Source organism: Sitophilus oryzae, unplaced genomic scaffold, assembly GCF_002938485.1.
Source record: "Sitophilus oryzae breed Bouriz unplaced genomic scaffold, Soryzae_2.0 scaffold_1389_pilon_pilon, whole genome shotgun sequence".
NCBI classification, from domain to species: Eukaryota; Metazoa; Arthropoda; class Insecta; order Coleoptera; family Curculionidae; genus Sitophilus; species Sitophilus oryzae.
Window position 1 is genome coordinate 1,284,681 of NW_022146047.1, and position 27,676 is coordinate 1,312,356.

At 31.7% G+C, this 27,676-nt stretch overlaps 1 protein-coding gene across 5 annotated transcripts in view; it reads right to left on the reverse strand.

Annotated features, from left to right (window-relative positions):
• Window positions 1-3,365: 3,365 nt before the first annotated feature.
• The window catches only part of LOC115875519 (coiled-coil domain-containing protein 102A), a 31,540-nt gene continuing 7,229 nt past the window's right edge, over window positions 3,366-27,676 (reverse strand). For 3 of the 5 annotated variants that reach the window (XM_030890994.1, XM_030890995.1, XM_030890996.1), the window contains exons 3-7: window positions 19,981-20,624; window positions 17,889-18,114; window positions 14,479-14,688; window positions 14,145-14,419; window positions 3,366-5,464 (exon numbers count right to left, since the gene is read on the reverse strand). In XM_030890994.1, coding sequence (XP_030746854.1) covers window positions 5,365-5,464; window positions 14,145-14,419; window positions 14,479-14,688; window positions 17,889-18,114; window positions 19,981-20,624 — 1,455 coding nt within the window. In that variant the 3' untranslated portion in view covers window positions 3,366-5,364. Of the gene's footprint in view, window positions 5,465-9,720; window positions 9,832-9,914; window positions 9,973-14,144; window positions 14,420-14,478; window positions 14,689-17,888; window positions 18,115-19,980; window positions 20,625-27,676 lie in introns of all 5 variants that reach the window. The other 2 variants (XR_004049018.1, XM_030890997.1) reach the window with 2 other exon arrangements.

Below are 27,676 nucleotides of genomic sequence, written 5' to 3' on the forward strand. Positions count from 1 at the left end.
CTTAAACCATTAAATTCTACGTAGAAAAGTGCTTTGGAAATGTTTTTATAAAAATACAAAATTTTCCATAGCAAAAAATTTACAGCGATTTGTTAAAAATGCACATTTTTAAAAAACGCCCCGTGACTCCGAAACGGTAACAGATATCGATATGCGGTTTCCACCATCATGTTTTTGACAAAAATTGAGCTCCAGACACCGATATTAGTTTTCGTCTATCTTCTATAGAAAAGGGTGTTTCCCTTTAAAAGCGTCGAATTTGACTCACCCTGTAGAGTTATATTGGGAGAACTGATTGTTGCAGGAAACGATCGATCAACTTTTTTAAAGGGTAATTCATTAAAAATCTCACTTTCGAAAAAAAGTGGAGCTGCCTGGTTATTGCAGCCACCCTTTCAATTTTATTTGGGTTTCTATTTTTTAAATAATATGCATAGGCTTGAATTTAAAATATCAATAATTTGGACGATTTTATAACAAACGAAAATAATTATTTTTTCTGACCTCCCTGTTTGCTATCTGTAGATTTAGACAGATCCGATGTCATGTAGACTTTCCTTAGCCTATAAACCAAATTTCAGCTGTCAATATGCCGAATTTATGATTTAACTAATACTTATTCAAGATCATAATGTTGTTAATTTCATACAGATTTTATTTTTTATCTCGAAAACTATTAGATATTGGTATAGGTTAGTATAATAGAAAAATTACGAGATATGAAAGTAGTTTCGAAAAATATAATAATATAGCGAGTGTTCCATTTAAAATAACTAAGATGATAATATTTTTAGTATGAAGCGGCAACACTGTGATGCTGAAAATAATTTAGACAGATGGAGTAGGTGCCTTTTTTTCTCAATAAACGTTTAACGTGCCATGGCCGTAAATCACCCTGTATATTGACAGAGACTTGACCTACTAAATAATAGTTAAATAGATGTAGTATCTTCTGATACCAAACAAGGCAAGAGAAATATGTATATTTAACTAAAAAAAAGTTAAATAGGATAATTAACGTTATGTATTAATTTTTATAATAAAACACAAATTTAATTGATTATTTTTTTATTTCACAAATTACAAAACATAATAAATATAAAAACAAATCTTTAGTCCGTGTTTGTCCTTCTTACTGTTTGACCTAGAACTGTCTGGTTATCAAAGAAGGAAGGTTTACGAATCAAAATTATTTATGTAAGTATTTTTTTTCGACTATGATGACAATTTCGCAATTTTGGTTTGAATAAGGAATAGACTGGTGATACTGGTTTCTTGACCCCTTAATATCGTAGTAAGAAACATTTAATGGGGTCAGTGGGTCATGTGGTACATAAAAAAATCAAAATTAAGGCACTAAAATCAGTTATAAAAAGTAATTAATAAATTTATTGCTTCTGTTTCATAATATACTTATAAACAAGAGATATATTTCTATTAATAAATAAATAAAAAATATGATAAAGAAAAAAAATTATCGATAATTCGTTACACATTTCTCCTTGTAAACTGATACCGCCACAAGGTAACTTCTGTATTCAGAGGTACCATGTTAGTACTATACAGGGTTGTTCACCACATACGACACGAAGTATTGTAGCTAAATGATTAGATTTTTACAAATTGTAAGTTTTGTGTTCGTTAAAGGACTATTAGAGCTACAATTTAAAAATATTTTTACAAGACACAGAATGTCCCAAATAAATAAAAAATATCAAAGTTGTATTTTTTTTGATGGAACAACCTGTATATTATTACACTTTTAGTTTCTACGATTAAAATAAAGGTAAATTTGATTAGGTTTATCACATTTAAACCTTACCGTTTTTGAAATATTTTCAATTTTGTAAAATTGCAATACAAATTTTAAGGCTTTATTTCTCCAAGTGTATTAAAGTTTTTAATACTAAATATTTACTGAAGTTTATTTATTGATCAGTTATTGTGTTGCAATAATACCTTTAAACAGCAATAACTTATTTAATTTAAAGGGACCATTCTGTATATTTTAGAAGAATCAGATACACAATTTAATTGTCTATCAAATTGTATTACACCATTTTTTACCTATCTCTTCAAGTTTTCGTAGAAAAGACATTTTCTTATAATTTAGACCTAATTTATCAATATACCCATGGAATATTAACATTTTAGATTGTTTTTAAAGCAACAAATGTACAAAATGTACAGGTGCTAAAAATGATAATATTACTAACTCATTTCTATACAAAAAAAACTATTTTATATCTTTATAAAAGAGTATACTAATATAAATAATTAAATATACCACCATATATATCCGCCCAAATATTAATTAATTACATACTTAATTGTGCTAGTTAATAAATTATTCTAAATTATTGTGGATTTGAATCAGAAATCAATATAAGTTATGAAAATGAACTTCTGTGTTTTTATAAATAAGCATTCGTCAAAAAATGAAATAAAATTTTTAAGGTGTTACACTTTTTATCATACTGTCTAATACACATACAAAATTCAGTTTTTTAGTATTTGGAGCAGATATTACCAACGCAAACAGGCAATTAATGTAGTTTGAATACTGGAATCATATTAATTGGTCCTCTTTAACAAATATTTATTTTTTTATTTTTTTAATGAAATAAACGAACTATATCAACAATATTAGTATCTGTACTCTTTAAAAGTTTGTCTTTAAAAATAATGTAAAATGCCAATATTCCATAGGTATATTGATAAATGAGATCTAAATTATAAGAAAATGCATTTTCTACGAAAACTTGAAGAGATAGGTAAAAAATGGTGTAATACAATTTGATAGACAATTAAATTGTGCATCTGATATTCATGAAATATACAGGGTGTACCATTTAAATTAAACAAGTTATTGCCGTTTAAAGCTAGTAATTATTTAAAATACATTTTTAGACACTCTGTATATGGTAGTATAAATTTTATTATTGCAACACAAAATTTTGTAAATAAAAATACTTCAATACAATATTTGGTTTTAAAAACTTAAATACGCCTAGATAAATGAAACATTTGATTTTTTTTGACAAAACCTGAATATTTCAAAAACGGTAAGATTAAAATGCGGTAAACCTTAATCAAATTTACCTTTATTTTAATCGTAGAAACTAAAAATGTAATAATTAATTAATTAAGAATTTTTTGAAAATTCGAAATTTTTTGAAAATTTTTTTGGAAATATCTTTAGTATTTAGTTCAAAAACATAATTTCTTGATAATATGGCAACATATGTAGGTATTAGATTAAATTTACAAGAAAGAAAATCCAGAAAAGATCCAGTGGTTCTCAAAATTTTAGCAAAAAATATTTTTTTTTGGAAATTTTCAAAGTAAAATAACTCCGTTATTTTGAACTTATTTGAAAAACGATAAAGAGAAAATATGTTTCTTTTATCGAGATTTACCAGCCCTTAAAATACTTGCACTTAGGTATATCTGGGACACTGTTACTGTATTTTCACAAAAACGTAAATATTTCAAAAACGATAAGATTAAAGTGCGGTAAACCTTAATTTAAATTTCCTTTATTTTAACCGTAGAACCCAAAAATGTAATAATACACTGGATGTTCCACTTAAATAAATAAAACTTTGATATTTTTTATTTATTTGGGACACTCTGTACCTTCTGAAAATAATTTTAAATTGTAGTCTTACAACAATCCCATCACACAATACTGACTCAATAACAATACTCCGTGTCGAATGAGGTGAATAACCCTGTATATTATTTTTGTTTATTTTTTAGTAAATTTTACCAAATAGTCTATAAAAAAATACTTCTTAGCACAAAGAGACAAAAATTGCAACTAGCCTTCTGTTATTTTCACAAGGATTATTAAAGCTTGATGGTATCTTGAACCATCCAAAAATAAATCGTATGTGATTTTTTGAAATAGGTATGAAAATCTTTAAACTAAACTTTCTGTTCATTTAAGTATTTTTAAAAATAGAAAAATCGTAAGTTAATGCGATCGAAAAAAAAACGGTGTCAGAGTTAGCTTAGAAATCAAGATCGCTGTCATTTTATATGGAAATTTATATAGGGAATAACAATGATCGTCATTTCCAAGGCAACTTGAACCCTTTTCTTTTAATCATACGGTATTTAATATTTTCTTCTCTTAAACTTTGACACTGCTTAGGGGCAAATAATGAAAAAAGTATTGTGTGTTACAAACGTTTTTAAAGAGTAAATACAATATAAAATAAAGTCTGTCAAAATATTCTGTCAAAATAGGTAATATATTCCATTTATTAAATTCAATATATTTTTGGAATCTTATTCACAACATAATGTTAGATACATATAAAATTGATACACCAAAAACTCTTTCTTCGTTCCTACTTTTTAGATTATTATTTTTTATAAATCTATAGGTACTTTAAATAGGCCACAAACCATTAAATTTTCTATCTTAGGCTCTGTCTTTCTAAACCCTGTATATGACAGATTTGAAATTAAATAAATATATAAAAATATACATGTATTAATCTCGCATAATACGGATACTTACTTACACTCACACTCACAAAAATAAACGCTTTAGTATTAGTATACAGGGTGGGTGCATTTGAAAAATATGTGCACTGAGAAATTTTACATCTAGTAATTCTAGTAATGTACAGGATGAAAACAATTGTTGTAAAGGTTCTTAAAAAAGAAAAGTCAGGTTTTTATAGTAGATTGTTAGTGCATTTGAAAAATATGTGCACTGAGAAAATATTAGGTCTACTAAAGTTATGTACAGGGTGTTTCATTTTCGTGTGTTTTAAGGGTTTCTCGTTTATGAGTGAAAGAACAAAGATGGCGGTTTTCACATATATTTGTCCTAGCCCTCTTAGTCCCTGATATACAGGGCGTATTTGAAATTGTTGCATTTTCCGACTCCCCTCATATCTCGGTTATCTTATAACTTATCAAAAAGGTGGAAACTGAGTCCCATAGTGTTTCATGAAGAATTCATTGGCGTAACTAGTTTTTTTTCACTGGGAGCTGTTATTCTTGAAGTATGACCAAAACTGATGTTTTTTTAGATTGGATACCTTGTATATTGTTTTTATTTTATTTGCCGTGTTATGAGCTTTCTAAAAAAAGTAATACAAATTATTTTTTAAGGTTCTAAGAACTGCTATAATGGTGATACATTTTTGCCAAATATGTCTATTGTATAACATTGTCAAAAACTGTGCCAAATATTGTTTCCAACGCTGGAACCAAAGTATGGCTTAAGACATACGAAAATGGGACTCACTGTAAAGGTTGGATGTAATTCTGGTTAGGATTTTCTAATAAATGTAGTTTAGAAGTGGGATAAAGACAAAGAATTAGGACAAGAGGATTATTTATTTACAGGAACTCGCTCAACTCATCCTCGGCATCGCTGCAAGACTTAGGCAGTGTAGCGACACGATGTGCCAACAGTGTTGCCGAGTTTTGGTTACGCAATCTAAAATATGAAACAAAAATATTATTAATTTGCATTTTCCTAACTACTTGAAGTCCAATAATGATCGTGCAAGAAAATTAATAATGATATGATCTCTTAAATAAATGGATTAGATTAATGAAATGAAAATGTATCTTATTATAATAGAATGATTAGTACAAGCAGAGCAAATTTACAAAAGGAAGAGCAAAATATACTAGCTAAACTTTAGCTACAAGGTAATAATTTTCAAGTAGTCAATTTAATGGAAAATATTTACATCAAAATGATCCCAAGCGAAACAAGTTATGCAAAACTTGATACAAGGAGGGTTAGATAATATATTACGCATGTAGTGGGCGGAGCTTAACAGAAAATTACTATCCGGGTGACGTCATGCGCGCGGAGAACCGATTTGCCACCGCCAGGGTACCTATTCTTGAGTTTCAGGGAGTAGAACTCCCGAGAGAAGTGGGCGTGGTAATCATAAAACTGGTAGTTTCCGTATTCTTGAAAAATATTGTGGGAGGGAGTAAGAAACTGGGGAGATGCTAGGGAGTTAAAAGTTCTCTTACTATAAAGTGAGGGAGAGAGCAAACCTAACCCAACTTACCGTATTTATTTACGATGTGTTTTGTTTACTCGGTTGTTACAGACTTAATATTAATAGATAAAGATGTTTCTTTGAATGTGTGTAAACAATGTTTTATACAGGGTGGATAGAAATTTAAACATGTCATTTTTAAAATTAGTAAATGTGCATTTGTTTGAGAACCAAAATTAAGGTATAAAAAGAGAACATTTATCTTCTCTTAATAAAAAATCAATAAAGTTTTCTTATGCATAAATTACGGTTATAGTGGAATATATGGCTTTGAATATGGATAAAAACTCCAAAAAGTATATATATTTTTTGAACATTTTAAATTTAGATATTAGTCGTTTTTGTTTGTACCCGCTGTATTAAAGCTTCATTCAGAACCTCGAAATCAGTGGAATAAATTAGTAGTTTTAATTAGCCGTAGAAGTTTGTTCACCTAATTTTAATGTAAGCATTCGGAACGTCATAATTAGTGGTAGTAATTTTCAATTAGGTAGTGGAAAAAGTTAACAAACCTTTGACTTTTCCACTAATTATACTTCAAAATTTGCGAGGAATGTCATTTTGGCCTTTGATTATCACCCGTCAAAAAAAAATTTGGTTAGAAATCAAAAGTTTATTGTTTTATAAGCTAAATATTATGCTTTCTCTATGGATACAACAGGCTACCGCAAGCTGTTCCTAGGATATTTTATTAATTTTAATTGTGTTTTTTAGACATTGTGAATGATCGTAAACTAAAAAGTGTAATTGAAACCACTAATTTATTCCAATAATTGGGAGGTTCTGAATGAAGCTTTAATGTCCTTAATTTGAAAATAATACGTCTCTGAATAAAGTTTCTGTATTGACTAAAGTGCAAAACAAGCAAAAAAACCCTTTTGTTGATCTTACGGGAGGCACAAAGACTTGAAACACAAACAAATCAACCTACATTTGCAATCGTTCGAAATTTTACGTTTTAAAGTAAATTATATTTCTAGACGCGATGTACGCAAGCCGAAGTCGCTGACCATAGAATAAGTAAGCCGCTGACTGTCAAGATTTGCTGTAATTCTATTGGTTGTACAGACCGGCAACGCTGTTCCCCGATTCTACTTCCCCTCTTATACTCCTCGGTGCTTTCGGTACTTCAAGAATACGACATTTCGTTTTCAGGAAGGTCGAGTGAGGGAGCATTCCCCGGGAGCTCCCAGGGACCACTCCCTTCTCTCGCTTTCAAGAATAGGTACCCAGGGATCCTTTGAGAGAAGATATTGCGCATGCAGTTGGCGGAGCTTAACAGAAAATTACTACCCTAGTTACGTCATGCGCGCGGAGAACACATTTGCGACCGCCAAGGATCTTATCTAACCTTCTTGTATCATGCAAGTTTTGTAATGCATCAAACAGTGATACATTTTTTACATAAACGTGTATTGTAATCGCAAAACATTTTCCGATGCACGTCATCAATCATATCGACATTGACACTAAAGTCTATAAATCTGACTAAATAAAATTATGGCAAAAATGTTTAAATTTGTTGTATAACTTAATATACCGAGTAGCTCTTCATTTTACTTTATAGAGCAAATGATTGTAACAGATATTTTATTTAGATTAAAGCTGCAAAATTTAGTTTAAACCGAATTTTATTATCGCTATGTTGGTCACATTGCTTCGTGTTCAGCAATGTTGTCTTTTATTATCTGACAATTATCCTAGTGACAGTCATTATTTTGTATAATATCGCGTTGTTGTTGAATCTTTGTGAGTAATTCTCGTTTTTTTGCCTATTTTCATAGTCTTTTTTTAAAAATTACACTTTTAAGTACAAACAGTTCTTTTAAGGACTAAATTTTCGAGTTTTTGTACTGCATTTCTTGAAATTGTGTGTTGAAAATATGCCGAAGCATTTAAACAGTCGAAGCAAAGAGCATTGAACGAGAACGTGACAATAAAGGTCCTTTATTACCCTTGACTGCAATCAGAAAAGTAAGTTTGATTGATAAGCACATTATACTACTTTCAAAGTTAGAGACTAGTTTTTGCCAATATGTAATAAGTAAAATAAGCTATAAAACAAATAAATCAATTAATTACTAAAATATTAGTTATTAAATTAAAAATAAAACGTAAAAATCTTTAAAAAATGATATATACTCAGGATGACAGAAGAAAAGCAGATAACGTCCCACACCAATCTATTTATTTTACTAAAAAAAGTTTCTAATAATTTTTAAGTTAACTATGGATGGGTTTAAATATAAATCTGTCGTGCGTCGTCTCTTGTTGTTTTTAACCAGTTTTATTGGTTTATTTCAAAAATGACAGATCGTATTTCAATTTTATTGGTTTGACGGAACGATAAACGACAAACGGACGCCGATGCGTATGACCTCGCCTTTAGATTTTTGACGCTTGTCAAAGTCTTGCCAAATTGTAGGTTATAATTTTGTGTCAACTTTTGTCAAATACCCTGCGTTTTGGAAGATGATGCATTTTGATTCGTGTTATTACGTGTGTTTTGTGTCTTTTGAAGTCAAGTGGAGGAAAAATCGAGTGAAAATTAACTGTAGACCCAGAGCACAGTTTATGGTTAATACTCGCTGTCCAGGCAGAAAGTCTTATACACCAATAAAGTTACCATCAATAAAGTGCGTATAACATCTCGTCGTAGATAAGTGCATCTCGAATATGGTAGAAGGACCATACTAAACACATACTAAAAACTGGAGTGGCTGTAAAATTGATATCACACGATAGGTAAATAATGGATTTTAGTACCTACTGCAGAAAAATAATGTCAAAAGGTACTGGTTTAAAAAAATTAAGATTAAAGTTAATTAATCAACCTTTAAGGTATAAAATTTGGTAAGTGTTATTATTAATAAAATAGTTTGTTTTATTTATGTTGTTTTATTTATTCCTGTGGAATATTACAAATTTGTATTTGTACATAAGTTATACTTATTGATAAATATAATCATAAATGCGGGAAGTTTCATAAAGCTTGAAAGTAAGAAATAGTTCTTTTTTATATTTTTTGGTATGCGGTGTCTTGTTCTTGTTTGTTTTGTATTAACACATACCGTTTTTTGTTAAATAAAATAACTCGATTACATTTTTTCAGTTTTATACAGTTTTTTCACAATATTTTGAAGTAATTGTCAGTCAAATTTTAAATATATTAATTTCCTGCCATGTGTTCCTGTTGTACAGTAACTTATTTCTTTGTAAACTACTTTGAAATTAAAATGACAGACACATCTATCACTGTCAAGGATCTTCTCGTTGGACAGACTATAATAAATATATTGTTTGTCACTTTTAAATTAAGATTCATCTCATAAATCCATCACAATCTGGCAGCGCTGTCGCCATCGCTTGTCACTCAAACTTGATCACGTGCATCGGAAATTATTTTGCGATTACCATATTTAAAATATCACAATTTTGATATACAGGGTGAGTTTTAAATATGTGCAAATATTTTTAGGGGTGGAATAGTTCGACCCTCGAAACACGTCTAGGTTTTGGTCACACATTTTAGAAAACTTTAATATAACACAAACAAGTGTTTTGTATGAGGCAAATAGTGTATAATTAACTTATTCTGATTCCAAAGTTATGTAGTAAACATTATGAGTAAACAGTATACATCAATAAAAAAATCAACATCCCAAAAACTTACCTAACAATTAATTATAGAACACAGATCGAGCACAACTATCCTTCATTATTAGCATGCCTAGTTTTATGTTAATATAAACTATACAAATCTCACGAAACCATTGCCATGCAGCTAAAAAAAAATTAGAGACAAAAGCGCACTTTCAGTATTTTAGTTATTTCGTTATTATGCGGTTAACGCCTCAATTTACTTACAACGTCCGTTTCCTCCTCAAAAAGCGCCATCTCCTCACCTCCGTCCTCCTTTTCCATACTACGCATCGAAAAGTTAGAAGAAAAGAAGGAATTTAGAAGTACCATGAGATTAATTTATGATAGGAAATGTTATTTCAGATAAGAATTCTTCCACCATAATTAATATAAATTTTTTACAAGAAGAAAATTGCTTGTGCGTCATCAATGATATACAAACAGAAGTTTATGACTAATACAACACATGTATTCAAAATGGTGATGTATTATAACCCAAAAAATGAAACCCGCAAAGGGATCAATTTGCAAGGACTTTTTATTATATCTATACTGTATGATCGCAAAAAAAGGCGTCAAGTTGACATTCATCAGATAGCGATCGTCTATTTTAAGCCTACTCTGACGCCCCCCTTTTTTTCGTATCACATGACATGGTCTATTAAATTACAATACCTAACAAAAAGTTTGCAAAAAATATGATATTTTTTATTATTTACCTAAAAAAATGATGAAATAAATTATTCATGTCAAATATAAAAAAATATTTTGATGTGTATCATATGGCAAAATAAAACACTAATTCATCACAATACACCAAAACATTTTACTTTTGCACTGGACGCGCGTTTCGCTAACCATGTTAGCATCATGAGCAGATGATCATCAGAGACGTAATCATTTACCTCTTTTTGTTTCCTAGCCTACTACTATAATTTTTAGACCATATAATCATAAGCAGCAGCCTAACATGATTTTTTCTCTCAATATCTCCAGTTACAGAGAAGATAGAAAGTTGCGGTTTGCGCTGATATATTGAAAATTTTGTGCTCTATTTACCGGTATACAAGGGCACCGGAGGGCACCCCACTGTATTTTACCACTTACTTTTACATGCGGGGCTCTGTAGAAGTGGACCGACTGTCCCTAGCGACTCATGGGAACACTATGAGATCTGGTAATAATAGTAATAAAAACATCACCGGTGAAGCTGTGGGGAAACCCCCTAGCAACACTGGGAACAGTAACAATGAAAGTTCCAAGGGGCCAAACCCAAAGAGAACTACAGGAGAGGTGGCTGACACTTGCGTGACACCATCCTCCGCAAGTAGCATACAAGTTACCACCTCCTCCAAGGGTCGGGAGCCTACCTCCTACCTCTAAACCCAACAGGCGACACAAGCTACCGTTTCGTCTACCCGGCCTGGGTCGTAGCTTCTCTTGACTGTGAAGGACACGGGTCTCCTTAGGAAGTCCTGGGTCTGTATGATGAGTTATAACTCAAGAAAGGGGGACACAATAGATATCTAAGGTCGCAGAGATTAACCCCCCTCCCACTTATTCTAAATTCTACCGGTATACAAAGAAACATAACCTGCTATTTAATTTGTTTATGCAAAAGCACAATATCTGTTATGATGTCAAACAGCGCCCTCTAGCTACCACGAAAAAATCTATGGAAACATAATTTATACTGGAGATTATTAAGGAAGAAAAACTCTTTTAAACGAGCCCTAGTTTGTTAAAATCGGCTAAACTAAACCAGAGTTATCCTTATTTTAATAAAAGCAAGTTTAACCTTCCCCCACCACTTTATTTTATGAGATAGAGCAAAATACTCTATAACAAAAAAAATTATAAATTTCTCGATGATTAAAATAGTAATATTTAAAATACCTCTTCACCTGCATATTTTTGAGAAAAACACTTGTTTCTGATTGGCTATCAAAAAAGCGCCCCCTAACGGACGTTTTTGAAACTTGAAAATAATTTCCAGCGATTTCTTTTGACCGATTTACTTATTACAATTTTTTTCCCAAAGTTATACGATAAGTAGTTTCTGAGATACAGGCGGCGTCCATTCTTAGTTGGCCATCCGGTACATTCAAGCTGTAAGTTCAGCTACGGTAAAACACCGACGTAAAGCGACGTTACAGAACGTGAGTATTTGGAATTTAGACGGGTAAACGTCTAAAATCTCCGTCGTGCCGTTGTTCTATGGCAACAGTGTAAAATCTGTTGGGGCGCATTGTTGCACGCTACTTAAAGGCCGAAGGAGATCTGATATCTTAATATTTAAACAACCGCTTAGTTTCGCAAGTTTGTATAGTATACCGGGTGCATCTCAAAAGTGGCCCACCCCTATAATTTTTTTATTTTTTCAGATAAAATGAGATTTGGTATGCTAGTATAAGACATAAATTAGGATTGATTGACATATTCAATTGTTTTCGGTCACTTCCTGTTTCACCGGAAATGACTACAACTTTTGGTTTTTAAATGGCATTCTCCATATTTTTTTACTTTATTCAATAGAAAATTACACTCTGAATCGAATGACATATCATATGTCAACTTTTACCATATTTGCTCAAAAACAAATTGTATTTTAAATCTCAATCCATGTGCCATGGTTGTGTTAAAAACACTAATTTTTAAGGAGCCTTTGAAAAATGGATTTGATAGTCTAGTGTTTTTAGTGTCTCGTCCTGGCAGGTTAAAAGATGCCTAATTCGTATTTTTAATTCTTTCTTTCTCAGCCTGGTTCCATCCAGTGTTGGATATAGGCCTCTTCTAGGTTTTTCCATGCTTCGCGATCTCTAGCCAATCTTATCCATTGTCTTCCCGCCACTGCCCTGACGTCATCGACCCATCTCTTTTTTGGTCGGCCCACACTTCTTGTTGTTCCCCTAGGTCTCCATAGGATTACTTTTGGGGCCATCGGTCTGGATCCTGTCTTGCCACATGTCCTATCCATTGCCACTTCAGACTTGCTACTCTTTTAACGACATCTATTAATTTTGTTTTTGACGTATGTGGGTATTCCGTATTTTTTCCCTAATGGTGACTCCCAACATGATTCTTTCCATGGCTCTTTGTGCTACTCGTAGTTGTTCTGCTGTTTTTCGAGTAATTGCCATAGTCTCTAAGCCATACGTAAGCACAGGTAGAATGCAGCTGTCGTAAGCCTTTTTCTTTAGGTTCATGGGCACCTTTTTATCCTTGAAAATAGCGCTCATATTTCCAAATGCTACCCATGCCAAATGGATCCTGCATTCGATCTCCGTATTTTGGTTTTCCTTGCCCAGCTTGATTTTATGACCTAAATATATATAATGGTCTACGTTTTCAATAATAACGTTGTCCACGGTAATGTTATGGATATTGTTGCTCATTTCGGTTTTAAGGCCAATTTTCTGGGATTGATCATTTAGCTCATTTAGCATGGTGTTTAGTTCTTGAATGTCGGTGCTCAGCAAGACAATATCGTCTGCGAACCTCAGATGGCTAAGGTGTACCCCATCGATGTTTAGACCTCTATTTTCCCATTCTAATTTCTTGAAGACATTTTCCAGTGCCAGTGTAAATAACTTGGGAGAGATGGTATCTCCTTGTCTCACGCCCTTGCCGAGTAGTATTTTTTCTGTTTTGAGGTCATCATCTAATTTAACTTGGAAGGTTGCGCGGATTTTTAATTATATCTCAATTTTTTCAAATGGAATGAGGGTGGCTCATTAGCATATTTGGAAAAAGCATTTTTTACGAATAATTTGATACCAGACACTTGGTATTTCGAGTCAAATCGTCGTTATGAACCGCATGTTATAATTTCAAATAAACGATATGCAAAAATGTCAAAAGTTGACATATATGTCATTCTATTCAGAGACTCATTTTCTATCAAATAAAGTAAAAAAATACCGAGAATGTTATTTAAAAATCAAAAGTTGTAGTCATTTCCGGTGAAACCGGAAGTGACCGGAAACAATTAAAACTGTCAATCAATCCTAATTTATGTCATATACTAACATACCAAATCTCGTTGTTTTCTCTGAAAAAATAAAAATGTTATAGGGGCGAGCCACTTTTGAGACGCAACCGGTATGGCTGAGGACTACGGTTCGGAATCCCCGTAACCAAAGTAGACTCTACAAGCAAAGAGGAGACTTTAACGTAAAATACATAATATAAATTTATATATTTTTTGCACGTACAATATATATATTATTTTTATTACCCAAAACACCAATTCTCATTGATTATGTACCCTCTGTTGGGAAAAAAATATTTGAAAAAAACTACAGTAGTCCGATAACCAGAAGAACGTTACAAAATAACACAGAGAACGAAAAATTAGACACAATTATGACTCTTAAAAATTCCACTTGCGGAAATATTGAATCATTGATGACGCACAGATATTTTTAACATTAAAATAAATTTATAATTACTAACCTGGTATGTAAATGCTGCAATTGCACTTGAAAACTATCAACTTGCTCTTGAAGCTCGTCATTCGCCCTTTGCAACTTCCTAGCGTGATTCTGAGAAGCGTCAAGTTCATCTTCGATCGCTGCCAGATCTTTTTTCAAGTCTTCAACCCGTCCTCTGAGTTTCTTCACTTCGCCTTCATACTGTTCCGCTCGTCTCGTCGTGTGAGACAGTTCAGTCACTTTATCTTGAAGCAACTTTTTCAGTTTGCTTTGTGCATGCTTCAATTCGGAAATTTCCTAGATAGATAAGTTTGATTAACAAAAATCAATAATTTCAGCTTTTTATAAAATGGTACCTTGGTTTTTTCGTAGAGTTCTTGTTGGAGGTGTCGAATTTCCGCATCTGACGTGCTCAAAGTTCGACTTCCCTTGCGTTCTAAACGTTCTTGTAAATCTCTAACTTCTGTTCTTAGTTTCTTGTTATCCCGTTCTAGCGTCAGTTTTTCTGTTTCTAGACGTTCTCTCTTACCCCATTCTGAAGCATTTTCGGCTTGAAGTCTTTCCAACTGAAAAATATTAAAATAACCCAATCATTCATTGTGAATGTTAAAATATTTAATAAGGTAAACTATTCAACTTAATCAGTGTTCAAAAAGTTTTTTTTTCATTTGTTATTATGTAGTTTATAATGCTTCCGTTATTATGTTTAAGAATTCTTTAAAAAAAACACTTTAAGTGCAACAAAGGAGCTTGGTGGTTCTCTTATGATACTCTGTCTCCATTTATAGAATAGGAAAACTTATATCAAATCTCTATTAAAAATCTCTTTTACAGTATGCATCTCAAAAGTGGTTCATCCCTATAACTTTTTTATTTTTTTTTTCAGATAAAAAAACGAGATTTGGTATGTTAGTATATGACATAAATTAGGATTGAGTGACGTATTCAATTGTTTTTGGTCACTTCCTGTTTCACCGGAATTACAAATTTTGATTTTTAAATGACAACCTCGGTATTTCTTTTTATTCGATAGAAAAAGACACTCTGAATAGAATGACATATTATATGTCAACTTTTGACATTTTCGCATATGGTTTATTTGTAATTTTAACATGCGGATCATAACAACAATTTGACTCGAAATATCAAGTGTGTGGTATCAAATTATTCGTAAAAAATGCTTTTCCAAATATGCTAATGAGCCACCCTCATTCCATTTGAAAAAATTGAGATATAATTAAAAATCCGCGCAACCTTCCAAATTAAATTAGATGATGACCTCAAAACAGAAAAAATACTACTCGGCAAGGGCGTGAGACAAGGAGATACCATCTCTCCCAAGTTATTTACACTGACACTGGAAAATGTCTTCAAGAAATTAGAAAACGAAAAAGCTGCTAACGAAAAAAGTAAAAATATACCGTGAGTGCCATTTAAAAATCAAAAGTTGTAGTCATTTCCACTGTAACAGGAAGTTACCAAACACAATTGAATAAGTCAATAAATCCTAATTTATTTCATTTACTAACATACCAAATCTCGTTTTTCTATCTGAAAAAATAAAAAAGTTATAAGGGTGAACCACTTTTGAGACGCACCATTTTTTTGTCATCTGTAGAAATAATGTATTTTTGAGCTTCATAAACAACAGTTATATATTACAATATACTTCTCCATAAAAACAACTCAGGTAAGATTGAACTATTATCTATAAATAAAGATGTCACATTTTCCTTTTTTTGTCAATGCTAGAAGCCATCCTGCTGGAAACACTGCGACCTATAAGGCCTATTGTGTTGTATGCCTGTTGTGTATTGAGTCTACACCAAATTTCATATCCCAGTGCCCTGCACCAGCTTGTTCAGATCCTTGATAAGCTGGGACACATAGTTCCTCTGGTTCTAACTTTGCTTTCCCAAAGAGAAAATATCGCTTGCGATCCATAGCCCCGAAGTGACATGAGATCTACTGTCTGAAGGATTTTTATCGCAGAGTCTGCAGCTAAGACTTCCATGATACAGGTTTAAAAAAACGCTTGTTCAGGTAGTTATTTTCCTTAGCTTACTATTGCTTATGACCATAGCCAAAAAAAAAATAAAATAACTTTAAATTGTTATTATGCTATTGTAAATATTACATATTAGAAGCAATTATAACAAAAAGTAAAATAAAAAAGTTGTTAAAAGATACAGTGGTGGCCAAAAGTATGGAAACTTTTTACTTTTTAAAATATCACAGAAAATATTGCTATGCTTAAACTCTCAGGAATATAAATGAACAGCTTATCAGCAAATAAAAGTATTCCAAAAATTACACAGCGAAAAAAATATGTTTAGCAGTTTTTGTAGGAGAACAATAGATTTCTTGTGGCCAAAAGTATGGAAACCATAAATAAATACATTAAAATTATTTAGTTTAAGCTGATAAACGGTACGATTTGCTTCAGATAAATATAAACATCATGCCCAAGTCTAAATATTTCTCTACGGATTTAAAAAATAAAATAGTTGAATTATACAAGAGCGGTTATAAACAAATTCAAATGAGTAAAAATTTAAACATTTTAAAAGGCACCGTTTCGAAAATAATTCGTAAATTTAATAAAACAGGGAACGTTTCAACAGCTTTTAAGTCAGGAAAACCAAGAAAGTTGTGCAACAGGACAATGAAAGTAATGAAGAGAATATCAATTGGAGATCCAAGAAAAACATCCACAGACATTTCTCGAGAAATGGGTGAAAGGGGAATATCGGTGTCTGCACGCACGGTGAGAAGAAGGTTGGATGACATGGGACTTTTTGGAAGAGTTGCGGTGAAGAAACCACTAATATCAAAGACAAATAGGATGGCCCGCTTTAAATTTGCTCAAGATCATCTCACCTGGTCTTATCAGAAATAGAATACTGTACTGTTTAGCGACGAAAGCAAGTTTCAACTGTTTGGTAGTGACGGGAGACGTTATGTCCAAAGACCAAAAGGTACACGGTACAGCCATAAGTACCAGATGCCCACAGTAAAACATGAGGGTGGGAGTATAATCATATGGGGGTGTTTTTCTCGCTCAGGTGTTGGTCCTCTTGTTAAAATTGATGGGATAATGGACCGTTTTTTGTACAAAGACATATTGGAGAATAATATGCTGCCTCATGCTGATGAAGAAATGCCACTCAGATGGTTGTTCCAGCAAGACAATGATCCCAAGCACAACTCTCGGTTTGTTCAAAATTGGTTAAATGAACATAATTTTCCACTAATGGATTGGCCCTCACAGTCTCCGGATCTTAACCCCATAGAAAATTTATGGGATCATTTGGATAGCAAAATTCGAAGCCATTCTATTTCAAATAAAAATGAATTATGGGAAGCGCTAAAAACTGAATGGGCGGCCATTTCCAGTAAAGATTGTACGAGATTGATCGATTCGATGCCACGAAGATGTAGAGAAGTAATTAATTCAAAGGGATATTCCACTAAATATTAGTAATTTTTATATTATCTTGAATTTTAATAAACATTCTTCTTAAGTTTCCATACTTTTGACCAAGAAAATATTCATAATTTTTTATATATTTTTTGATAGCTGTAATTTTTTATTTAAATGTATTAGGTTTTGTAGGAAATTATTTGTAGGTCACGATTATATAAGACGTTTTATTTCATATTTTAATTTCTCAGCATAAATGACAAATTAAAAAAGTTTCCATACTTTTGGCCACCACTGTATATACAGAAATAAATGACATTCAAAACATATATGTATACTGACCTCTCCACGCAAATCGTTCAATTTCTTGTCCATTCCTTCCCGACTACTCGCCTCATCCATCAAATCAGATTTGATAATCTGGATTTCTTTTTCATGTTCGTCTTGTAAAGATAGTAACTCGCGCATTGCTTCTTGTTTAGCTTCTCTTAACTCATCACATTTATCTTTAGCTTCTTGCAATTCATTGGTGAATCGCTCAATGGTTCTGTGCAAAGAAGATTTCTCTCTATAAAAGAAAACTCATCAATTAGATGAATGACCACATTTTGTGAATGTACATACATTTTTATTACGGAATACTATTGCTCTATTATCTATGAAATTATATTAATAATATTATGGCGTATGTACTGGGTGTACTTTAAGTTTTTAGTTACTCCTGTAACTTTTTTATTTTTTCGGATAAAAAAACGAGATTTGGTATGTTGGTAAAGAACATGAATCAGGATTGATCGACGTATTCAATTACTTTTGGTCACTTCCTGTTGCACCGGCAATTTTCACTTCCTGTTGCACTTTGCATTTTTAAATCGTACCTTAGGTATTTTTTTACTTTATTTGATATTAAATGATATTCTGAATAGAATGACATATTACATGTCAACTTTTGAAAGTTTCTCTTAAAAAAGTGCGAGACGACAATAAATACAAATACAATTTGACTCAAAATACTAAGTATGCGGTACCAAATTATTAGTAAAAAAATGCTTTTTCCAAATATGCCAATGAGCTATCTTCGTTCCATTAGAAAAATTTGGTTATGATTAAAAATACGATTTGGTCATCTTTTAACTGTCCACGAAGACACGAAAAATATTAGACGATCAAATATATTTTTTCCAAGACTCCTTGATTAAAAAAAATAGTAGTTTTAACATCGTCATGGCACTTTAGATTAAAGTTTAAAATACTATTTTTTAATGGAAAATGTCAAAAGTTGACATATGATATGATCTATTCAGAATGTAATTTTCTAACAAATGAAGTAAAAAATATTTCGAGAGTATCATTTAAAAATCAAAAGTTATAGTCATTTGCGGCGAAACAGAAAATGGCCGGAAATAATTAGTTATACCGGGTGCATCTCAAAAGTGACTCACTCCTATAGCTTTTTTATTTTTTTCAGCTAAAAAAAACGACATTTGGTATGTTAGTATACGAGTGTGACATAAATTAGGATTGATTGACGTATTCAATTGTTTTTGGTCACTTCCAATTTCACCGGATATGACTATAACTTTTGATTTTTAATTGACACTTTCGGTATTTTTTTACTTTATTTGATACAAAAATTAACCTCTGAATGGAACTACATATCATATATCAACATTTGACATATTCGCTTAAAAAACATCGTATTTTAAATTTCAAAGTGCCGATGCTGGCTGTACTAAAAACATTAATTTTTAATCAAGGAGCTTCGGAAAATAGATTTGATCGTCTAATGTTTTTAGTATCTTGTCCTGGCCGGTTAAAAGATGCCCAAATCGTATTTTTAATTATATCTCAATTTTTTAAAACGAGACGAAGGTGACGCATTAGCATATTTGAAAAAAAACAATTTTTTACGAATAATTTGATACCACACACTTGGCATTTCGAGTCAAATTGTCGTTATGAACCGCATGTTACAATTTCAAATAAACCATATGCCAAAATGTTAAAAGTTGACATGTTGTCATTCTATTCAGAAGGTCATTTTCTATCAAATAAAGTAAAAAAATACCGAGGGTGCCATTTAAAAATCAAAAGTTGTATTCATTTCCGGTGAAACAAGAAGTGACCGAAAACAATTGAATACGTCAATCAATCCTAATTTATGCCATATACTAACATACCAAATCTCGTTTGTTATGCGAAAAAATAAAACTTATAGGGGTGGGCCACTTTTGAGACGCACTCGGTATATAATTATTGAAACTAATAATAATAATAATTGAAACTAATAAACGCAAATTAATCGTTTTGTCATATACTAACATAACAAATCTTAGTTATAGGGATGAGCCATTATTGAAAAATACCCAGTATTTTACTTTTTTTAACTGTTTAAATTTGAAGACACTTAAATAATAAGCAATTAAACACATACTCCCTCTCAATTCCAATAGTCTTCGTCGCCTCTTCAAGCCGCAATTGCAGCATAGACACCTTCTGACTAACGTAATCGTCATCCACCGCAGCCTCATGCTCAGGACTGGACTTAGACAGTCTCAACTCATCACCGTCCTTATCTTTCCCATCCAAATTCACCGGAGACGTGCTATCACACTCCGGATTGCTCTGCGACGAAGACACACCATTTTCCCGTTCGTGATCACGCAAAAGATCTCTCAAAGGCGACGCAGCACCTCTTAGCGAGCTGTCTTTCAATGGAGACCCGTTACTGAAGGAGAAGTCTTTCAAAGGATCGTCTCCCAAGGCCTCGAAAATCTGACTGTCAAATTGGCCAGCGTGTTTGAGAAGGAGCAAGTGGATTTTCTCGATTTCCTTCTTCAGTTGGTCGTTTTGGGCGAGTAAGTCGTCTTTTTCGCGTTTGTATGAGGAGGATTCTTTTAAGGAGGCTTCGAGTTTTGTTCGAAGTTGTTTGGATTCTTCTCGGGCCTTGTTGCGTTCGTTTCTGACTTTGGACCATTTCTCTCTCCAGTTGGCGGTGCAATCTGACCACCATCTCATGGTTTTCTCCATTTGGGCTGCCCGGCCTTTGGCTTCTTCGAGCTCTCGTTGGCGTAAGGCCTGAAAATTAATTATTATTGAACTTAAAAAAAAACTATATTTATGGAAACATATAGTCTGTCTAACGGGAGGATCACTAACAGTGGTAGTCGTGTCTATCATTTTAATCGCATATAATAATTAACAACTGCAACCTAACCAAATAAAAAATAAAACTCATAAAATTAGTTAAAACGTCTTTAATTCTCAATTTTTTATTGCCGATAAACATTTTACATTAAATGACAATCGCCTATTCAAAAAGAACATCCTCTGTACAAAAAGGCCTTACAATTAGCATCATAATATGACATTGGAATACAAGGAAATTTCCTTTATAAAATATTAAAATAAATATCCAACGACATTACTTTTTAAAACAAAACATATTTTTAAAAAGACTAATGTCTACATTGTTGTTTCGCGCTTCATCGAACAGTGACTTAAACTCCTTTTTGTGCAGATGATGTTGTTTTTGCTAACTGACTGAGTCAAACTGTCCTGATGATGGGAATAAAATTCTCGAAAGCTTGACAAATTTGAAAAAGTACTTTTATTAGCCTGTGTGGTGATTATTGACTGCATCCTCACTTAAATTTTGAGTTTTTTTCTTAACTTCGTCAGTCACGACTAAACCTGTTGTTTTTAGAAATGATCTCTATACTTTTTTGCTCAGATCAAAATTAACCGAGATAGGGTGGCTAGAATCTAGCGGATGATAGAAGAAATTAAAAAAAAATTATAGGTTGCTGAAAAATTCATATATATTTAACATTTTTATTCAATTTGTTTGGAAAATTATAAATTTCAAGATTTATTTAAATTCACCCCGGTAAGAATGGTTCAGAGAAACGGTAATGACTTTGAAACAAATGTTTCAATAAAAGCTGTCCCCTAGCCTCTAGCCATCCTATCTCGATTAATTTTGATCTGAGTAAAAAAAATATAGATACCATTTTTATGTAAAATTGGACGCTCTACAACTCTTTTTTTCTACTCTCCTTACCGTTTCTTCGAAATTTCGAAAAAATAATTTTATTTATTTACTTCACCTCTTCTCGGGGGTTAATTTAAAAAAATATTTCACAATTCGTTTTTAGATCTTTCAAAATAAAAAATTCAAGTTTTTACCAAAACTTCGTATTTAAAGGCCTATTTTCTTGGACTAGATATAGATATTGTTTTGGTTATATTTTGGAATAAGAATTTTATGAATTATGAAAAGTTTAGATTTAGTCAGCAAAAAATATATGTACAGGGTGGGTCAAATTCGACGCTTTTAAATGGAAACACCTTTTTCTATAGGAGATAGACGAAAACTAATATCGGTGTCTGGAGCTCAATTTTCATCAAAAAGATGATGGTGAAAACCGCAAATCAATATCTGTTACCGTTTCGGAGTTACGGGGTGTTTTTCAAAAATATGCATTTTTAACAAATCGCTGTAACTTTTTTGCTATGAAAAATTTTGTATTTCTATGAAAACATTTCCGAAGCACCTTTTTACGTAGAATTTAATTGTTTTAGTATAATTTTTTTAAAATTAATAATTTAAGAGTTATCAACAGAAAAATTGATTTTTTATATGGGACACCCTGTATATTTATAATTTATTAAAATTTAAAGAATTTAAAATTACCTTTCAAAAATATAACACACTTGATATTTTGCTCGATTCCTCTTCGAGATATAGAGTATATAAAAATTCGCCCGCTTTAAATAAGTAGGCTTTGAACGGCACCGACTGTAATGCAAAAAAATTCTAGCTGTGAGCGTCAATTAAAACAAAAATAATATTTGCTATGAAAGATGCAGAATTTTATAACAATTTAAAATATATTTAACCAACATCAACACATTTAAACTATATCTCATAACAATAAAAATAAATAGCAAACCAGGTCATGAGATTTTGCTACAGGTGTTCGACATATCGACCGTCTTCTGTTATGGACAGACAGGGCAGTTTTTGAACATTTCTCGCGGAATTCATTAACTCAGTGTGGGTGAAAGATACCCTCTCATAACTGCTAAGTATTTCTAATTCTTGTCTAGATTATACAGAAGAATAAGGAACCTTTATTCTTCCGCAAATATATCCATAGGATTAGATCCATGGGCACTAAGTTAGGCGGCCTCGACGGCCAACGGCTGGGTTCTTGGTCAGCTATTCAATTATTCTTGAAATTGGCTGCAGAAATTTGCTGATAACTTTAGCGTTCAGAAGCGGTGCGTCGTCTTGCTGGAAAAATATGTTTTCGAGTTCCTTTAAGGGCATATCATCAATGAGGGGTCCAAAGCCTACTAGTTAAAAGTGGCGAACTTTTGAAAAATCTGTATTTCGAAGGGCATTATAACAAAATATCAAGTATGCTATATTATTGGAGAGGTAATTTTAAATTCTTTTCAGCTAATTAAAGATATATAGGGTGTCCCATAAAAAATCAAATTTTCTGTTGATAATTCTTAAATTATTAATTTTAAAAAAATTATACTTAAACCATTAAATTCTACGTAAAAAGGTGCTTTGGAAATGTTTGCATAAAAATACAAAATTTTCCATAGCAAAAAAGTTACAGCGATTTGTTAAAAATGCATATTTTTGAAAAACACCCCGTAACTCCGAAACGATAACAGATATTGATGTGCGGTTTTCACCATCATGTTTTTGACAAAAATTGAGCTCCAGACACCGATATTAGTTTTTGTCTATCTCCTATAGAAAAGGGTGTTTCCATTTAAAAGCGTCGAATTTGACCCACCCTGTACATCATTCCATTTATAGAATTGCACACTATAGTGCAAAAACAATGAATAATAGCTCTTATCTATGAAAATACTTGTATAATGGGATTGATAGACATAGGGGATTGAAGACGACTGTCCGCGTATTATACAAAAAAAAAAAAACATTTTCTGGTATACAGGGTGCGTCTCAAAAGTGGCTCACCCCTATAACTTTTTTATTTTTTCAGATAAAAAAACGAGATTTGGTATGTTAGTATATGACATAAATTAGGATTGATTGACGTATTCAATTGTTTTCGATCACTTCCTGTTTCACCGGAAATGACAATAACTTTTGATTTTTAAATGGCACCCTGGGAATTTTTTTACTTTACTCGATAGAAAATGTCAAAAGTTGACATATTATATGTCATTCTATTCAGAGTGTCATTTTTATCGAATAAAGTAAAAAAATACCGAGGGTGCCATTTAAAAATCAAAAGTTCTAGTCGTTTCCGGTGAAGCCGGAAGTGACCGAAAACAATTGAATATGTCAATGAATCCTAATTTACCCCAGTGCAGTTATGACATTCACCATGTTGAAATTGCAAACATTTTTAGAAAGCTGCGACCATTGAAAATAGTTAGCCTTAGTAACCCTTATTAACATACTAAAAGTCCCCATTTGTCCGATGTGTGCGTCATCAAAAAAAATCGGCCGCCATCTTGAATTTTGGTACTTTTTGGAAAAAAATGTAAATAACTCGTAAACGGTTTGTTATAGCGAAAAACTTCCAGAGGTAAAAATTAAAGAGAATAAAAAACTCTATTAGAATCAATAAAAAATAGTTTATTATCCTAACTCAATGACGTACAAAAAAATTTTGAAAATCGATCAATTTTTAAAAGGAATCACCGAAATGCAAATTACTAATTTTTTAAGCTTATTAACAAATAACATGAATATTTAGCATCAATTCAACTGAAATACAATCCTTGTGACATTTTCAAGAAATATTTTTCATTCGTGGGTTAATAATATTTCAAAATTAACAAAAATTGTCAAAGCTATCCTTTACTAAATACATGTGTAATAATAATGTGCGAAAGCAGTCTCCACCTTGTCCCTGTCGGGGCTATTTGCACTTAAACCAAGGTCTTATTGTTACCATTTTGTAAACAACTTGTTTTTAAAAATACAGTGACAGTTTGAAAAATTAGGCTACAGGTTGGAAGAAAAAAATAAAATGTAATGTAAACTGGCGACTTTCAAAACGTTGCAAAAAGATCCTCATCTGCGACAAATTACATCCGTTTTTTTTAGATCCTGCAGCACAAAAATCTGAGCTAGTCGAAGCTGGAAAAGTATTTTTTCTTATTTTCATTATATGGTCGACATAGGCTAGCAAAAGATTTAGATCAGTTGAGGTATTTTAAATATAAAGCCCTTACATCTCGTCAGGTACTTATAGTAAAAATTTTGATTTAGCTATCTTACCTCCAACAACTAACGCAGCTGAAAATTATAGGACCTATTTATAAATGCAGTATTGGCTAAATAACGGAGAAGAGGCAACAGAATGTGGATGGAGTAATAAAACGGATACCTTTAAAAACAATGTCAAACGCAGTGGCACCAGAATTTGTATTGAAAATGATTTACTGTAATTGCAAATCTGGATATAATAAACTATGTACCATTGCGATAAAAAAAAGTAGTACAAGAATTAGTAGTCCCAGATGGAACTCCTGGTCTATAAGGATATTTAAATTTATTGAATTTTTTTTTGGATTTAGCCAACAACACTGTTTTTTTGTTTATCCCTAATGCATCTGCAATGTCCCTTATGAGAACCCCATCCCTTAATCGCGTAAATATAATTGATATTTGCTCTGAAGTTAAAGGCATTTTTTAAAAATTACGTAACACTGACACAAGAATATAGACCAGCAGATTAAATCATATTTTGTTGTACTATTTTTTTTTAATCGCAATGGTACATGTCTAAAATCCAATATGTCATGTTCATGCTTGTGTGGTAACTGTAATGGTAATTCTTGCGAGAACAAACAAATATCGGTCGATGAAGAACAAATCGAATAAAATTGTAAATTTCATTTTTTTTCTAGAGATGACAGTTTGCAAAGTTAGGTTACAAGTTGGTAACACATTTTTATTAAAATGGTCATAATTTGAATTATTGTTATTCGATTTGTAGGGGTATGTTTATAATGTATTTTTCATAATGAAAAAGTGTTAAGATCTTAGGTTAAGATCGTAGATGATATTTACGCCAAAAAGACATTCGCAAGTAGTTTATTACATTTTATTTTTTTCTTCCAATCTGTCACTTTCAAACTGTCACTGTATTTTTAAAAACAAGTTGTTTACAAAATGGTAACAAAAAGACCTTGGTTTAAGTGCAAATAGCCCCGACCGGAACAAGGTGGAGGCTGCTTTCGCACATTATTAGTACACATGCATTTAGTAAAGGATAGCTTTGACAATTTTTGTTAATTTTGATATGTTATTAAACCACCAATAAATATTTCTTGAAAATGTCACAAGGACTGTATTTTAGTTGAATTGATGCTGAATATCCATGTTATTTGTTAATAAGCTTAAAAAATAGTAATTTGCATTTCGGTGATTCCTTTTAAAAATTGCTCGATTTTCAAAAAAAATTTGTGCGTCACTGCGTTAGGATAATAAACCATTCTTTATTGATCTGAGAGTTTTCTAGATAGATGATAGAGATATCTGATAGAGTTTTTTATTCTCTTTAATTTTTACCTCTTGAAGTTTTTCGTTATAACGCACCGTTTTCGAGTTATTTACATTTTTTCCCAAAAAGTACCAAAATTCAAGATGGCGGCCGATTTTTTTTGATAACGCACACATCTGACAAATGGGGACTTTTAGTATGTTAATAAGGGTTACTAAGGCTAACCTCATGTTCAATGGTCGCAGCTTTCTAAAAATTTTTGCAAATTCAAAATTATTTGCACTGGCCTAAATTTCATAATCATATCGACGGTTGAAAGGAGAAACTGCTAATACGCCACTTTCGTAACTTTACAGAAGACCTGTTTGTCTGTTTTATTTTGAAACTCTGTCCTTTAAGACATTATATTTCTTGTAATTTATTCAAAATTTAAAATGTTTAATGCGCTAAACCATAGGATTATTAGGATGAAAGCTAAGTAGATCGACGCAGAAAAATTCGCTGATTTCGAAGGTATAAATAACTCAATTTCCACAAAAGTGGCGTATTAGCCATTTCTCCTTTCAACCGTCGATAAACTAACATACCAAATCTCATTGTTTTATCTGAAAAAAAAATTATAGGGATGAGCCACTTTTGAGACGCACCCGGTATATTATAATAGTAAAAACTGGGATAATAGTCCAAAAACATTACTAAAAAAAACCTACAGTATACACCACGGAAGATTTATAGCTTTTGACACTAAACATCAGTTAACGCTTTAGCGCAAAAAAATACTTAGGCAGTACCTAGATACATGTGTTCTATGGCGGATGTCATTCAATTATTATGTTATTCAATCTACTTTCCATACATATATTTTATATTACCTCAACCTATATAATGAGCCGAATCTTCCCCCCCCCCCTCACTCTCTGGTGTACTACTTCTTGTTAGTAAATACATTAAATCGTTTAGAGAGAAATTTAAATATCTCTATATATTATAGAACAAATTATATATAAAGAAAAGTTTTACAAAATACAACTATTATTCCTTAAAATAGTAGTACTATTTTAAGTACCTACTCAACAAATTAAACAAATATAAGTGACTCTTTAAATATGCCATCTGCAGAAATACTGGGATAATCCTGAGAATAAAAATAATCAAATACGAATCAATTCTGTAGCATTTAACTGTATTTATAAATATAAAACCGATTCTAAGAAAACATTTCAAATGTAAACTTTTAAGTACTGTTATAATAAGCAAGGAAATTAAAATCTTCACGACTACAGTTATATTATAACTTTTATGTATATGTACTATGTACTACTTCTAAAAACTTACGTTATTTTGAGCAAAAATAAATATGTATATATTCCCAAAATATCAAATTAACTTAAAGTAGATTTTATATGTATTTATAAGATGCAATTGCAAAAAATCTAAGTTTGTTTAAAACCCATGCACACCTTGTTATGTTTAATGCTAAAAATAATTATTCTAAAAACATTTTCAAGGGAAGTAAACTTCCTATTGCGCTTTCATACACGAATGGTTTTCGTAAAAACACAGATTACAAATACTGAACAATATAAAGTATTCATGAATGTAACTTAAAGATATGAGAAT